Source organism: Scyliorhinus torazame, chromosome 6 (genome assembly GCF_047496885.1).
Source record: "Scyliorhinus torazame isolate Kashiwa2021f chromosome 6, sScyTor2.1, whole genome shotgun sequence".
NCBI classification, from domain to species: Eukaryota; Metazoa; Chordata; class Chondrichthyes; order Carcharhiniformes; family Scyliorhinidae; genus Scyliorhinus; species Scyliorhinus torazame.
This window is the reverse complement of record NC_092712.1, coordinates 120,368,504-120,384,846: the sequence shown is the minus strand read 5'-3', so window position 1 is coordinate 120,384,846 and position 16,343 is coordinate 120,368,504. Positions and strand designations below refer to the sequence as shown.

Below are 16,343 nucleotides of genomic sequence, written 5' to 3'. Positions count from 1 at the left end.
TTTGGGGGGAAGAATGTAATATCCCACATGGGACCTATGGGGTGGGAATACTTGTCTTCCCCATGCTCCTCGCGGAGTACGAGCTCACCTGCTAGGGGTGGGGGGAGGGGGGGTGTATCTGGTCATTCACTGTACAAAGGTTGTCAAGTAAGGCACCGATCAGAGGAGAACCCGGTCGGGATCGCTCAGGTAGCGTTCATATCCTTCTTGTAAATAAACTCGGTGTAGTCTCCCCACATACTTACTAAAATTTGTATGTGCCCTGTTAAAGGGTTGCGAAAATAGATGAGGCAGTTTAATGTAGCATGCATACTGCTAGGATTAAGTAACAGAAGGAAGAAATTCTCAATGTTGAGATTGTCGGCTGGGTTATATGTTGAGGACAGGGGGCGTCATTCTCCGACCCCCCGCCGGGTCGGAGAATGGCCGTTGGCCGCCGTGAATCCCGCCCCCGCCCCCGCCGAAGTCTCCGCTCCCGGAGATTGGGCGGGGGCGGGAATCCAGCCGCGCCGGTTGGCGGGACCCCCCGCTGGATTCTCCGGCCCGGATGGGCCGAAGTCCCGCCCAGGAATTGCCTGTCCCGCCGACGTAAATCAAACCTGGTATTTACCGGCGGGACCAGGCAGCGTGGGCGGGCTCCGGGGTCCTGGGGGGGGGCGCGGGGCGATCTGACCCCGGGGGGTGCCCCCACGGTGGCCTGGCCCGCGATCGGGGCCCACCGATCCGCGGGCGGGCCTGTGCCGTGGGGGCACTCTTTCCCTTCCGCCTCCGCTACGGCCTCCACCATGGCGGAGGCGGAAGAGACTCTCCCCACTGCGCATGCGCGGGAAACTTTCAGCGGCCGCTGACGCTCCCGCGCATGCGCGGGGAAACTGACAGCGGCCGCTGACGCTCCCGCGCATGCGCCGCATTTCCGCGCCAGCTGGCGGGGCAACAAACGCCATTTCCGCCAGCTGGCGGGGCGGAAATCCCTCCGGCGTCGGCCTAGCCCCTCAATGTTGGGGCTAGGCCGCCAAAGATGCGGAGACTTCCGCACCTTTTTGCCGGCGCGATGCCCGTCTGATTTGCGCCGGCTTTGGCGCCAGTCGGCGGGCATCCCGCCGTTGGGGGAGAATTTCGCCCAGGATCTCCATGCCTCAGCATAAATCTTGGGGACGAACCCGCCTTCTCTTGGCAAGCTCGCCTTACTTAATTTTTCAGTAGCTGCCTGTTAAATAAGTGTGACACGGGACCTCTGTCCATCTAAAACCTTATGCGCTGTGGCCAGGGGGATGTCAGAGTCCCCTCCACCTGAGTCCGTGGCTGAACACAGAGCCTGGCACCCATCATCTCCAGCGTGTAGAGACTGGTCAATTCCAGTCTGAGGAGTCCAGCTGAGCTCATAGCTCCAACATGTTCATTGCTCCCTCGATGGAACAGTAAACTGTCACAATGGAATTTCAAGTACATGCCATGATGGCTTTGGCTTGTTCAGATAAAAGGCTATCTGCGATACCCGCATATCTACCCTCCCTTCTTATTACTGGGTGGGCTGAACAGGGGCCTAAGATAGCGGTGTGGGAATCACAGAACAGTAATCCACTGGCCTTTCCAGATGATGCCACTGTTTCTCTCTACCCCACCGTTCCACCAGTGTCCTTGCTTTTACCCGTGAGTGTGACCAGATTCTGGAGTCCATGGTGAGGTGATACAGTCTGAGGGGGAGCTCTCATGTCCCACAACATTTTAAGGGTGAAAGCAGCATTCAACTTACTTGCTGCCACTTAAGTTGCACTTTGGAGAAGTACTAAATTATGAAACAAAACTAACAGATAGTCATTAAGGGCAAGCACCAAAATGAATTGTTTAACGTTTGTAAGTGCTGTCTCATGTTTACGTTGTATTTGATGTAGTAAACAGTAATGATGGTAATTGGGTAATAGTGAATTGTAATCTTCAGAGGAAAGGGGTTGAAAGGATTGAGTGCAGATGATGGACTGCCTGGTGGTTTGTGAGCCATGGAAAGTACATTATATTCCAACAATGCTTCAGAGTTCAAAGGTGGAGCATTGAGACTCTGGTCAAAAAGAAGAAGGAGGCATATGACGTACATAAACAACTGGGATCAAGTGGATCCCTTAAAGAGTATAGAGATTGTCTAAATAGAGTTAAGAGGGAAATCAGGAGGGCAAAAAGGGGACATGAAATTGCTTTGGCAAATAATGCAAAGGAGAATCCAAAGAGCTTCTACAGATACATAAAGGGAAAAAGAGTAACTAGGGACAGAGTAGGGTCTATTAAGGATCAACAAGGACATCTATGTGCAGAGCCACAAGAGTTGGGTGAGATCCTGAATGAATATTTCTCATCGGTATTCACGGTGGAGAAAGGCATGGATGTTAGAAAACTAAGGGAAATAAATAGTGATGTCTTGAGAAGTGTGCATATTACAGAGGAGGAGGTGCTGGAAGTCTTAAAGCGCATCAAGGTAGATAAATCCCCGGGACCTGATGAAATGTATCCCAGGATGTTGTGGGAGGCTAGGGAGGAAATTGCGGGTCCCCTAACAGAGATATTTGAATCATCGGCAGCCACAGGTGAGGTGCCTGAAGATTGGAGAGTAGCGAATGTTGTGCCCTTGTTTAAGAAGGGCAGCAGGGAAAAGCCTGGGAATGACAGACCGGTGAGCCTAACGTCTGTAGTAGGTAAGTTGCTAGAAGGTATTCTGAGAGACAGGATCTACAAGCATTTAGAGAGGCAAGGACTGATTCGGGGCAGTCAGCATGGCTTTGTGCGTGGAAAATCGTGTCTCACAAATTTGATTGAGTTTTTTGAGGGGGTGACCAAGAAGGTAGATGAGGGCAGTGCAGTAGACGTTGTCTACATGGACTTTAGCAAAGCCTTTGACAAGGTACCGCATGGTAGGTTGTTGCAGAAGGTTAAAGCTCACGGGATCCAGGGTGAGGTTGCCAATTGGATTCAAAATTGGCTGGACGACAGAAGACAGAGGGTGGTTGTAGAGGGTTGTTTTTCAAACTGGAGGCCTGTGACCAGTGGTGTGCCTCAGGGATCGGTGCTGGGTCCACTGTTATTTGTATTTATATTAATGATTTGGATGAGAATTTAGGAGGCATGGTTAGTAAGTTTGCAGATGACACCAAGATTGGTGGCACAGTGGATAGTGAAGAAGGTTATCTAGGATTGCAACGGGATCTTGATCAATTAGGCCAGTGGGCCGACGAATGGCAGATGGAGTTTAATTTAGATAAATGTGAGGTGATGCATTTTGGCAGATCGAATCAGGCCAGGACCTACTCAGTTAATGGTATGGCGTTGGGGAGAGTTATAGAACAAAGAGATCTAGGAGTACAGGTTCATAGCTCCTTGAAGGTGGAGTCGCAGATGGACAGGGTGGTGAAGAAGGCATTCGGCATGCTTGGTTTCATTGGTCAGAACATTGAATACAGGAGTTGGGACGTCTTGTTGTAGTTGTACAAGACATTGGTACGGCCACACTTGGAATACTGTGTGCAGTTCTGGTCACCCTATTATGGAAAGGATATTATTAAACTAGAAAGAGTGCAGAAAAGATTTACTAGGATGTTACCGGGACTTGATGGTTTGAGTTATAAAGAGAGGCTGGATAGACTGGGACTTTTTTCCCTGGAGCGTAGGAGGCTTAGGGGTGACCTTATAGAGGTCTATAAAATAATGAGGGGCATAGATAAGGTAGATAGTCAACATCTTTTCCCAAAGGTAGGGGAGTCTAAAACTAGAGGGCATAGGTTTAAGGTGAGAGGGGAGAGATTCAGAAGGGCCCAGAGGGGCAATTTCTTCACTCAGAGGGTAGTGAGTGTCTGGAATGTGCTGCCAGAGGTAGTAGTAGAGGCGGGTACAATTGTGTCTTTTAAAAAGCATTTAGATAGTTACATGGGTAAGATGGGTATAGAGGGTTATGGGCCAAGTGCGGGCAACTGGGACTAGCTTAATGGTAAAAACTGGGCGGCATGGACTGGTTGGGCCGAAGGGCCTGTTTCCATGCTGTAAACTTCTATGATTCTATGTCTCTCAAATGTGTTCTTAAACTGGACAACAATGGGTAGTCCTTTCAGATGCAGATTCTCAACCTAAAGGTTTCTGATTCTCGATCTGGTGCTGCTCCTCTTTTTCCTATGCCTCCACCTCCTCCTCTTTACCTTCTTCCCTCTTCTGCTGTGCAAATCTGCTGGTGGTAATGGCTGACCCTTCACAATTGCCAGATTGTGGAGCATGGAACAAATCACCATGTAGATGGACATATTCTCAGTTTAGATTCACTGAGAATATATTACATGTGGCAGTCTAGAAGACTTCAGGAGCATACAAATTTAATATCCCTGTAACCTGAATTGCCACAATGAGGCCATGGCTATCCTGCAACATCCGAGTCTTCACTCGATAAGGTTTTGGATCTCTGATGATTTCACTGGTAAAGTTCAGCCTTTTCATGAACTGCTCTTCGGACATGTGCAAGTCAGAGTACTGGGGTGGGATTCGCACCACCCCCCGGGGATTCTCCAACCTGGCGGGGGGTCGGAGAATCCCGGCCCTGTTCTCTGAAGACCCGAGGTGGATGGAGCCTCCTACTGAGAGCCCATCCCAACACTTGTTCCTCACACACTCCTCTCCTGCAGCAGCTGTTGTTCCTCCGGCCACATCTCGTCTTCCAGCTCCTCATGCTAAATAAGGGGCGGGATTCTGCGGGAATCGGCGGGGCGGGCAACTCTGGCATGAAGGAGTGGCGTGAACCACTCCGACATCGGGCCGCCCCGAAGGTGCGAAATCCTCTGCACCTTCAAGGGCTAGGGCGGCACACAAGTGGTTTGCGCCGCGCCAGCCGGCGCGGAAGGGGCTTGGCGCCACGCCAACCGGCGGCGAAGGGCTTCCGCTGGCCGGCTCAAGTTGGCACATGCGCGGGAGCGCCAGCATGTGCTGGCGTCATCCCAGCGCATGCGCAAGGGGGGTTCATCTCCGCGTCGGCCATCGCGGAGTTCCACAGCAGCCAACGTGGAGGAATAGAGTGCGCCCGCGGCACAGGCCCGCCCACGGATCTGTGGGCCCCCGATCGCGGGCCAGGCCACCGTGGGGGCACCACCTGGGGCCAGATTCCCCCGCGCCTCCCCGAGGATCCGGGAGGCCGCCCGCGCAGTCAGGTCCCGCCGGCGGGACTGGCCTAAAACGGACGGCCACTAGGCCCATCGCGGGCTGGAGAATCGTCGGGCGGGGGGCACTGCTAGCAGCCGCCGACTGGCGCGGTGCGATTCCCGCCCCCGCCAAATCCCCGCCGCCGGAGAATTCGGCAGCCGGTGGGGGCGGGATTCACGCCGCTCCCCGGCGATTCTCCGACCCAGCGGGGGGTGGGAGAATCCCGCCCAAGGTGTTCCCCAACAAGACGCCCACGGCCAAACACTCATTTTCTGCTGGTGATTCCTATAAGCTGTCCAACATGGTAGACCAGCAGCAATCACTCATTTTAGATGAAGTCCTGAGAAAATAAAAAGAGCAATCTTAAATTATAAAAGAAAACTAACTAATTATGAAAGAAAAGTATTAAAAAAAAGGATAGCAGAAGCTTCTCTAAGTATATAAAAGGGAATATAGAACATAGAACATAGAACGATACAGTGCAGTACAGGCCCTTCGGCCCACAATGTTGCACCGACATGGGAAGTCAAAAAACAAAAGCCATCTAACCTACACTATGCCATTATCATCCATATGCTTATCCAAGAAACTTTTAAATGCCCTCAATATTGGCGAGTTCACTACTGTTGCAGGTAGGGCATTCCACGGCCTCACCACTCTTTGCGTAAAGAACCTACCTCTGACCTCTGTCCTATATCTATTACCCCTCAGTTTAAGGCTATGTCCCCTCGTGCTAGGCATTTCCATCCGCGGGAGAAGGCTCTCACTGTCCACCCTATCTAACCCCCTGATCATTTTGTATGCCTCTATTAAGTCTCCTCTTAACCTTCTTCTCTCTAACGAAAACAACCTCAAGTCCATCAGCCTTTCCTCATAAGATTTTCCCTCCATACCAGGCAACATCCTGGTAAATCTCCTCTGCACCCGCTCCAAAGCTTCCACGTCCTTCCTACAATGCGGTGACCAGAACTGTACACAATACTCCAAATGCGGCCGTACCAGAGTTTTGTACAGCTGCAACATGACCTCATGACTCCGGAACTCAATCCCTCTACCAATAAAGGCCAACACTCCATAGGCCTTCTTCACAACCCTATCAACCTGGGTGGCAACTTTCAGGGATCTATGTACATGGACACCTAGATCCCTCTGCTCATCCACACTTCCAAGAACTTTACCATTAGCCAAATATTCCGCATTCCTGTTATTCCTTCCAAAGTGAATCACCTCACACTTTTCTACATTAAACTCCATTTGGCCCCTCTCAGCCCAGCTCTGCAGCTTATCTATGTCCCTCTGTAACCTGCTACATCCTTCCACACTGTCGACAACACCACCGACTTTAGTGTCGTCTGCAAATTTACTCAACCACCCTTCTGCGCCTTTCTCTAGGTCATTGATAAAAATGACAAACAGCAATGGCCCCAGAACAGATCCTTGTGGTACGCCACTTGTAACTGAACTCCATTCTGAACATTTCCCATCAACCACCACCCTCTGTCTTCTTTCAGCTAGCCAATTTCTGATCCAAATCTCTAAATCACCCTCAATCCCCAGAGAATAGAGTAGCTACAGTGAAGGTTGGTCCCTTGGAGGATGAGACTGGGTAGTTAATAGTGGGGTACACCGAAATGGCCGAGACACTAAATTAATGGGCTGGATCCTCCGTTTTGGAGACTAAGTCCCCACACCGGCATGGAAACGGTGGTCTTTTATGCCAGAAAACTGGCATCAAAAGGCCACCGATTCACCGTTTTGCTGGGGACTAGCAGGGAGGCAGTGTAGAGCTCACAGCTCTAGCTGCCGTGACGGCCCCCATAACTTCCAGTTCTGAGGTCGCACATGCACCCGGCGGCGGCCTGCAGCAGCCGCGCCGTGCTCCATGGCAGACTCCGCCCGCGGACCTGGACCGCTAAAGTAGTGCCCCCATTCAGCCGCTCGCGTGCCCGGTCCGCCCACCCACAGTGCCCCTAGCCCGAAATGAAGCCCCCACCTGCCCACCAATCGGCCCTCCCCCGACTGTGGCGGCCCCGGACTGAGTCCGCAGCCGCCACGCGAGGCACCCGGACGGTGTGACCACGCGTAACCCATGCCGTCGGGAGCTCGGCCGGTCGGGGACAGAGCATTGCGGGGGGGACTCAGGCAATGGCCTGTGTCCGTGGATAATTGGCGAGGCGTACTCCTAGAATACGCTACTTTTCAGGGGGCGGAGAATCCGAAAACCAGCACTGCTCCCGATATGGGCGTCAAAACGGAGAATCAAGCCCAATATTTTGCCTCCGTTTTCACAGTGGAGGACAGTAGTACCATCCCAATAGCAACAGGTAGAGGTAATGCAAAGATAATAGAAAGGGAGGAACTTCGAACAATCATCAGCAATAGGGCAAAGTACAAAATAAACTGTTGGGATTGAAGGCGGACAGGTCTCCAAGGACTGATAGCCTACATCCTAGCAGAGATAGTGGATCCATTGGTTATGACATTCCAAAATTCCCTGGATGCGGGAAAGGTTCCAGTGGATTGGAAAGATGCTTATGTAACGGAATTATTCAAAAAGGGAGAGAGGCAGAAAGTAGGAAACTGTAGATGAATTAGTCTGTCATTGGGAAATTGTTAGAATCCATTATTAAGGAAGTAATAACAGGATATTTAGAAAGTTAAAACACAATCCATCAGAGTCAGCATAGTTTATGAAGGGCAAATCCATGACAAATTTGCTAGAGTTTTTCAAAGATGTAGCAAGCCAAGTGGATAATGAAGATCCTCAATATGTAGATCTTTTCATGTACAGAATGATCTGTCTGGACTGTACACAGAACAATACTTTTCACTGTACCTCAGTACACGTGACAATAAAACAAATCCAATCCGATGTAGTATATCTGATCTTCTGCAAGGCATTTGATAAGGTGCTGCGCAAACGTTTAATACACAAGGTAAGATCACATACGGTTAGGGGTAATTTATTAGCTACAACAGGGCAGAATTCTCCATTTGGGAGACTATGGTCTGGATTTTCCGCAGCCCCGCGCCGAACGCGGACAATCCACTTTGACGCCAAATTTGGGTCCGCCGATTCTCCGGGACCCGAAAATTGACATGATCGCGGAGTGCGCCGCGCGGCTGGGGCCCATTGCCAGAGGCCCGCCCAGCGATCCTCCGCTCCCGACCGGCTGAGTTCCCGACGGTGTGGAACTAACCTGCTATCGACGGTTGGGATGATCGCATGGCGGCTTCGGGCTCAGCCCGTAGCCGCCCTGGTGGGGGTTGGGGATCAGAAACTGGGGGGAGGGGGGGGCGGTCCTTATAGGCAGCGGGGAGGGGGGGGCTCGATCCACGCGATTAGATGCTCGGGTGCACGGCCAATCAGGGGTGTCTAATTTTGGGGTCTGGCTCCGCGGTCTGAGTCCGCCATGGAGCTTGGCGCAGCCGCTGGAAGCTGCCGCCGTGTGCATGCGTGGACTACAAACCGGAAGTGTGGGGGCCCACATCCGCAGCTAAAGCTGCGAGATTCACTCTGGGTCCCTGCTAGCCCCCTGCAAGGCATTGAATTAACTCCACTTTTTTACAGGAATCTCTGAAGTAAAACTACAGCGTTTTTACGCCGACGTGGGGAAATAGTCCCATTTTAGGAGAATCCTGCCCTGTTGGATTGGATTGGATTTGTTTCTTGTCACGTGTACCGAGGTACAGTGAAAAGTATTTTTCTGCGAGCAGCTCAACAGATCATTAAGTACATGGGAAGAAAAGGGAATAAAAGAAAATACATAATAGGGCAACACAAGGTACACAATGTAACTACATAATACCAGCATTGGGTGAAGCATACAGGGTTGTAGTGTTAATGAGGTCAGTCTATAAGAGGGTCATTTAGGAGTCTGGTGACAGCGGGGAAGAAGCTGTTTTTGAGTCTGTTCGTGCGTGTTCTCAGACTCCTGCCCGATGGAAGAAGTTGGAAGAGCGAGTAAGCCGGGTGGGAGGGGTCTTTGATTATGCTGCCCGCTTTCCCCAGGCAGCGGGAGGTGTAAATGGAGTCAATGGATGGGAGGCAGGTTTGTGTGATGGACTGGGCGGTGTTCACGACTCTCTGATGTTTCTTGCGGTCCTGGGCCGAGCAGTTACCATACCAGGCTGTGATGCAGCCAGATAGGATGCTTTCTATGGTGCATCTGTAAAAGTTGGTAAGGGTTAATGTGGACATGCCGAATTTCCTTAGTTTCCTGAGGAAGTATAGGCGCTGTTGTGCTTTCTTGGTGGTAGCGTCGACGTGGGTGGACCAGGACAGATTTTTGGAGAAGTGCACCCCGAGGAATTTGAACTGCTAACCATCTCCACCTTGGCCCCGTTGATGCTGACAGGGGTGTGCTCAGTACTTTGCTTCCTGAAGACAATGACCAGCTCTTTAGTTTTGCTGGCATTGAGGGAGAGATTGTTGTCGCTGCATCACTCCACTAGGTTCTCTATCTCCCTCCTGTATTCTGACTCGTCGTTATTCGAGATCCAGCCCACTATGGTCGTATCGTCAACAAACTTGTCGATGGAGTTGGAACCAAATTTTGCCACGCAGTCGTGTGAGTACAGCGAGTAGAGTAGGGGGCTAAGTACGCAGCCTTGCGGGGCCCCGGTTTTGAGGACTATTGTGGAGGAGGTGTTGTTGTTCATTCTTACTGATTGGGGTCTGTCGGTCAGAAAATCGAGGATCCAGTTGCAGAGTAGGGAGACAAGTCCTAGGTTTTGGAGCTTTGATATGAGCTTGGCTGGGATTATGGTGTTGAAGGCAGAGCTGTAGTCAATAAATAGGAGTCTGATGTAGGAGTCCTTGTTGTCGAGATGCTCTAGGGATGAGTGTAGGGCCAGGGAAATGGCGTTTGCTGTGGACCGGTTGCAACGGTATGCGAATTGCAGTGGATCAAGGTGTTCTGGGAGTATGGAGGTGATGCGCTTCATGATCAACCTCTCGAAGCACTTCATTACGACTGACGTCAGGGCCACCGGATGGTAGTCATTGAGACACGTTGCCTGGTTCTTCTTTGGCACCGGTATAATGGTGGTCTTCTTCAAGCAGGTGGGGACCTCGGAGTGGAGTAGGGACAGGTTAAAGATGTCCGGAAATACCCCTGTGCAGGCTCTGAGTGCACGACCAGGGATCCCGTCCGGGACCGTCGCCTTCCGAGGGTTCACTTTCAGGAAGGCCGATCTGACATTGGAAGCTGTGATGGTGGGTATGGGTGAATTATGAGCTGCTGAGGCACTCAACAGTGGATTGTTGGTTACCTGCTCGAACCGAGCATAGAATGCATTCAGTTCATCGGGGAGGGGTGCGCTGCTGCCGGAGATACTGCTCGACTTCGCTTTGTAGCCCGTTATGTTGTTTAGTCCTTGCCACAATCGCCGAGAGTCTGTGACTCGAGCTTGGTTTGATATTCTCTCTTGGCATCTCGGATGGCTTTGCGGAGGTCGTACCTGGATTTCTTGTACAGGTCAGGATCGGCTGACTTGAACGCCTCAGACCTGTCCTTCAGTAGGGAGTCAATCTCGTGATTGAGCCATGGTTTCCGGTTGGGGAACGCACGTACTGCTTTCTTTGGCACGCAGTCGTCCACACATTTGCTGATGAAGTCTGTGATGGTGGTGGCATATTCATTTAAGTTGGTCGCTGAGTTCTTAAATATGGACCAGTCCACTGTCTCTAAGCAGTCACATAAGCACTCTTCTGTTCCCTCAGACCAGCACTGCACAACCTTCTTAGCTGGATTCTCCCGCTTGAGTTTCTTCTTGTATGCCGGGAGAAGGAGCACCGTCTTATGGTCTGATTTCCCAAAGTGCGGTCGGGGGATGGAACGGTATGCACCCTTGATTTTTGAGTAGCAGTGGTCAAGAGTGTTGTCGCCCCTGGTCGGACAGGAGATGTGCTGGTTGAATTTTGGCAGTACACTCTTGAGGTTGGCCTTGTTGAAGTCTCCGGCCACAATGAACAAGGCCTCCGGATGTTCTGTTTCATAGTTGTTTATAACTGTGTACTGTTGTCCAGGGCCTTCCTTACTTCTGCCTAGGGTGGGATGTAGACCGCTGTGATAATGGCTGAAGTGAACTCACGTGGAAGATAGTATGGGCGGCACTTCACGGTCAGGTATTCCAGGTCCGGGGAGCAGTAGGTCGCCACATCCAAGCACCAGGAGAAGTTGATGAGGAGGCAAACCCCTCCACCCCTTGCTTTGCCTGATGACGTGGTGCAGTCCGCCCGGTGAATTGAGAAGCCTTCCGATGAATTGAGAAGTCCTATGTTCTCCTGCAAAGCTGAGTTGCACCTAATTTGAGCTCCTGCTGGGAGCACAAATCAGGAAGGGTTTTCCAATCCTTAGCCATGCAAATACAGCTGGTCCATGTTAAGGGAGGTGATTAAGTGAAGTATTACTGACCAAAACAATGTGCAGCTTGCTTCTCTAATGAGCACTAGCCTGCAACTGTCATATCAGATCCTTCATGGTCTCCCAGGCAACCATTCCTAACACATGCTTAAACTCTTTTATCAAGATGGTGCCTTGAGCTGCACATAGGCTCGACCAGAGTTTCAGCTTGAGATCCAATCTTGACCATTTTGTTACCACTTCTGCACCTAAAGGGCACGAACGTCCGGCATTGTTACATTCGTGCTCAACCGTAACGAGGGCTGTGAATAGCGGGAGAGGCTGAAGACGAGATCCACGCCGGGTGCCAAACAGTTTGTGATGAAACCGGCCCGCTCCCATAGGCAAAATCAGGATCTCGCCTACACGTGGAGAGAAACCAATTGTCACGACTTAAGCCCCATTTCCATACAATCAAAGAGAGCGACCCCATATCCAACGGCCTCCCGTCATTCATTGGCCTGCCCAGCAAGTGCTTACTCTAGCGCCAATTAGTACTCCTTTTGAAAAACGTGAACCTAGCAGAATAGGAGCCGAGGAGGGGAGTATCAATCTTTGCTCACACGCAAAGAGCCCAGGCGTGCTGGGCTTGCCACCCCAGTGCTCCGCGGGGGGTGAAGGCCCCTCTGCAGGGGTGGGCCGCCATGGGAGAGTGTGGGGGCAATCGCTTGCGGCACCACCATGCCAACGACTGGATTCCAACCACATTCCGGGAGCAACCCTTGTCCCTGCCTGTCTGCCCCACCATTCACCCAGAATCCCAACCGACTGCTGAGGACTCTGGCTGCGTGGCTGTAGGTTATCGATAACAGGGAATTGGCAATCGTGGTTAAGTGAGCACTTGACACATGCCAAGTGGATTCCTGTGGGTAGGCGGGCCATGTAGCATGTGGGAGCCATTGCTTAGCATTCCAATCAAACCTTGATGCTTGAACACTGTGGGAGGCAACACCACACACGCAGCAGCCAACATCCGAACACCCAGGGGATGGGACACAGCTCCGGGGACATGGCCACGGCTGGAGGGTGGGTGGGTGCCACGGGGAGTGGGGGTTGCCTCTCGGGATGGGCAAAGGGTCCAGGGGTCATCCTGCATGGCGGAAGAAAGTGACAGAGGCATCATAATGGATGTGCAAAAGTTGTTTAATGTGCTGTACAATACCCCATTCCTGACAGAATGCCCTCTCAACTGCCCCAGCCCTTACCCCCCCCCCTACCTACCCCCTGCTCTCCCCCCCCCTCCCCTCCCCCCACCTCTCACTCCCTCCTCCGGTGCCCTCAGTGATGCTCAACATGCTTGACCCTCCCAGCTCTACCACTACATCTAGGTATTTCCTCAAGACGCACATCTGAGGTGGAGGCTGCCAGCTGCTTACCTCGTCCTGTGGCCTTTGATGCCCCTGGCGGGCATCCTCTGGGGTTCTGGGGCTGGAGGGCTCACTTGTCAGCTGCACATGTACAGCTGTGTGTACATGTTCCATCATGCAGACTAAGTCCACTGGATCAGTTTGTAATCAGCTGCTTGAAAATAGGATACCCCTCAAAAAATTTGAGAGTCATCAATGTTTACAGCATGGAAACAGGCCCTTCAGCTTGTCCATGCCGCCCAGTTTCTATCACTAAGCTAGTCCCACCTGCCTGCATTTGGCCCATATCCCTCTATACCCACCCTGCCCATGTAACTGTTTAACTGCTTTTTAAAGGAAAAAATTGTACCCGCCTCTACATTGCCTCTGGCAGCCCTATCCAGATGTTCACCACCCTCTGTGTGAAAAAAATTCCCCTCTGGTCTCTTTTGTATGGAAAGATTTATGAAAGAAAGGAAAAGAGAAATAATGTTAAATATGCTGGGATTGGCTTTCAGGCTGCAAAGCTATTTTGTGTGAGGTGACATGTTGCAATCCATACTGTGGGATGTCCCGTGGTCATGAAAGGTGCTATATAAATACAAATTTCTCTATTTTTCAGTAAGATCATAGCTGATCTGTACGTCAACACCATTCACGTGCATTTGATTTACACTCCGTGGTACCCTTACCTAAAAAAACCTGTCAAGATAATCTATCGAGGAATGCTACACCAGCACTATCAGAACCAGAGATTACAGCTGCCCGTCCTGTTTTCAGCATTTATATGGCTTTCTCAGTCATTGCTCTAAGAGCGAGAATGGGTTAAAGTTAGTGCACGACTTACCAAAGATGCCACATAGCATATAGTTACAATGCAGATAGATGATAGGCGAGTACACGTTTTACAGTACCTTTATGTACAGAACTGTAATTAACCACAAGGGTATATGTGCTCCCAGCATTCCCAGAATGCATAGAAAGTGTGGTCAAATTTATTAAAAAGAGCACAGACAACACTTGCATTTGCATGTTCGAACACAAAAAAGGTACTGTCAGTGTGTTCATGTGAGTAAATTATTACCTATATTTCTCAGTTTGATTGGCACTATGTAAACAAAATCAGTAACAAAATACTTTTTTTTAAACAGATGGGTAATCTAACTCAAGAAGTGTCTCAATTGGGCAAAGACCTACACAATGTAATGCATCTTTTGGAAAACCTTTTGACAGCGCAGAAAAACACACCATTCTGGCCTGTTCATGGTGCTCACATGGCCCCTTCAGTGGACAACTCGAAACCAAGAATGGCTTGGCCATCACATCAGCCTTGTTTTCACATGCAGGGAGGGACAGTCTCTTGCACGACAACAAAGCCATCGCAAAACTCAACAGCGGGGGGAATGTGGCCTTTGGATCCAGCTGTTCAATATGGTAACCCTCAAGGTGTTGGAGTGATTTCACAAAGGCCAATGGATAGTGATCATTACCATGCCGTGTCCACGCCAGTCCATTCTCAGCATTCTCAGTCTCCTCGAGGCGATTGCTTGCCACTTGTTAGGTGCGTATCTTCGCATTCTGACACCACATTAACCCCTCTTCAGTCCATGTCAGTAACCCTTTCATCTTCAGCAAGTTCATCGCCAGAGCGGTCCAACCCACCGGTGTTTCCCTGCAAATCCGAGGAGAGTAGCAGCTCCAACCTGGGCCCAGTCAGCTCGTCGGACCTTGGAAATTCGCCAGATTCCTGGGAACTGGAAGGGATGTCAGGCATCTCTTTATCAAACATGGCGGCTTCATCTGTCGAGGTTGTGACAGGTACAGGGAAATTCAAGAATGACGCCGCCATTAACTTATAGTGATAATGATGAAGTAATAACAAAAGACTGAGAAGCATGGCGCGCAGCTGTCAGTCCTAAATATATTAATGTTGCGTAAGTGCAATATTCCTCTGAATTCCACTGATATTGCAGATGTAAGAGTCGTAGAAAATGACTTCAGGGGACCACTGGCAATTGAACTTTATTTGAAATAAAGTGGTAAATATAAAACAGATTAATCTTCAGTGGAGAAAGAGTCATAGAACAGTTTTCAGGAGCATGCTTATGAATCTATAACTATTTGAGCACAAAACTAGTTTGCTTGTCTGGCCTGCAAACTCCCAGGGCGGTCCCAAGACCCTTGCAGCCTCAGGACAACTGGAAATCAAGGGCAACATAATTAAAATGGCTTTTTGTCGCAGACGTCATTCTTCCCAAAAGCAAACATTTTTTGTTAAGTCTCTGCTGAAATATCCCAGATGGGTATGAATTGGGCAGTTTTCTCTGAGTGGTCGGGATGTCGTGCTGAGTCGGTTCTCTTCACTGACAAGGCACAGGGACAATTATCGCTGCATGCTGTCTCCTAGACAATCAGTCAACTACAGCTGGTAGCAGAAGGTTAGTTGCTGCACATTGTATCATGTAAATCAATTTGTTCAATTATTTATCAGAAATGACTATTTTTATACATTTGTTATGGAAACTGTATTTAAGTCACATGTTTATAATGAAACCTTTTTGTGGCAAAGCTTGAAAGAAAAACTCAAATGCATTACAAAAATCCTATTTATGATGTTAGTTCAGAAATAATTGGAAAAAAGGTTATCCAAGGCACTGTGGTTAAAAAGGTATGTAAAGAATTAGATTACTTAGAATCGGTTGCATGCTACCTATGAATGTACCTGCAGTGATCCAATTATAACAACTAAAAGTAATAGAGAATGATACTTATTTATTGCTTATATTTCAATAACACATCGTAGGGAATGTCAAAAAATCATGGGTAATCCCACAAATAGGTACAAATATAGAAAATCTCACTAACATTAAAAAGTATTTCATGTTCTTTTGGATTCTTACCATTTAATAAAAAGAACTTGATAACTTTGTATGAAGTGTTTTCTAGTTGGTTTTTGTTTTGTATAGATTGTGCTCCCAGTGCAAATTAGTTTTGATATGCTCAAAAGTAATACCTTAGTAGGTTTTTTTTAACAGCATATCGAAATCCCATTCAGAGTGATGAGGAGAAACCTTAGCCTCTTTCACTGTCACTGATTGTTACCAACAATTCCCAATGTGGGTTGTTAGACATCTCTGTGGCACAGAGTTCCTGAACAGGCAAAGTGCAAAGAAACAAGTCTCAGACCCACATCTCCAGCCAACCGAAAATAAGGCTGACAAATTTGATGATCCTTTGAAGTGGATGTGCAGGAATCAGGCTAGTGTTATATGCAAACTTGGTGCTGACTTCATATTATCAGGGGAGTAACTGGTGCTACCCACTCCGAATGTTGACTAAGTGACTGTTGAAAATGAAAATGAAATGAAATGAAAATCGCTTATTGTCACAAGTAGGCTTCAATGAAGTTACTGTGAAAAGCCCCTAG

The 16,343-nt window shown here is 49.6% G+C and overlaps 1 protein-coding gene across 1 annotated transcript in view; it reads left to right on the top strand.

The window, feature by feature from the left end:
- kcnh8 (potassium voltage-gated channel, subfamily H (eag-related), member 8) overlaps positions 1-15,771 on the top strand; it is a 674,720-nt gene extending 658,949 nt beyond the window's left edge. Inside the window, exon 16 of the mRNA XM_072508746.1 lies at positions 14,068-15,771. Coding sequence (XP_072364847.1) covers positions 14,068-14,775 — 708 coding nt within the window. The 3' untranslated portion in view covers positions 14,776-15,771. The remainder of the gene's footprint in view (positions 1-14,067) is intronic.
- The last annotated feature ends 572 nt before the right edge of the window (positions 15,772-16,343 follow it).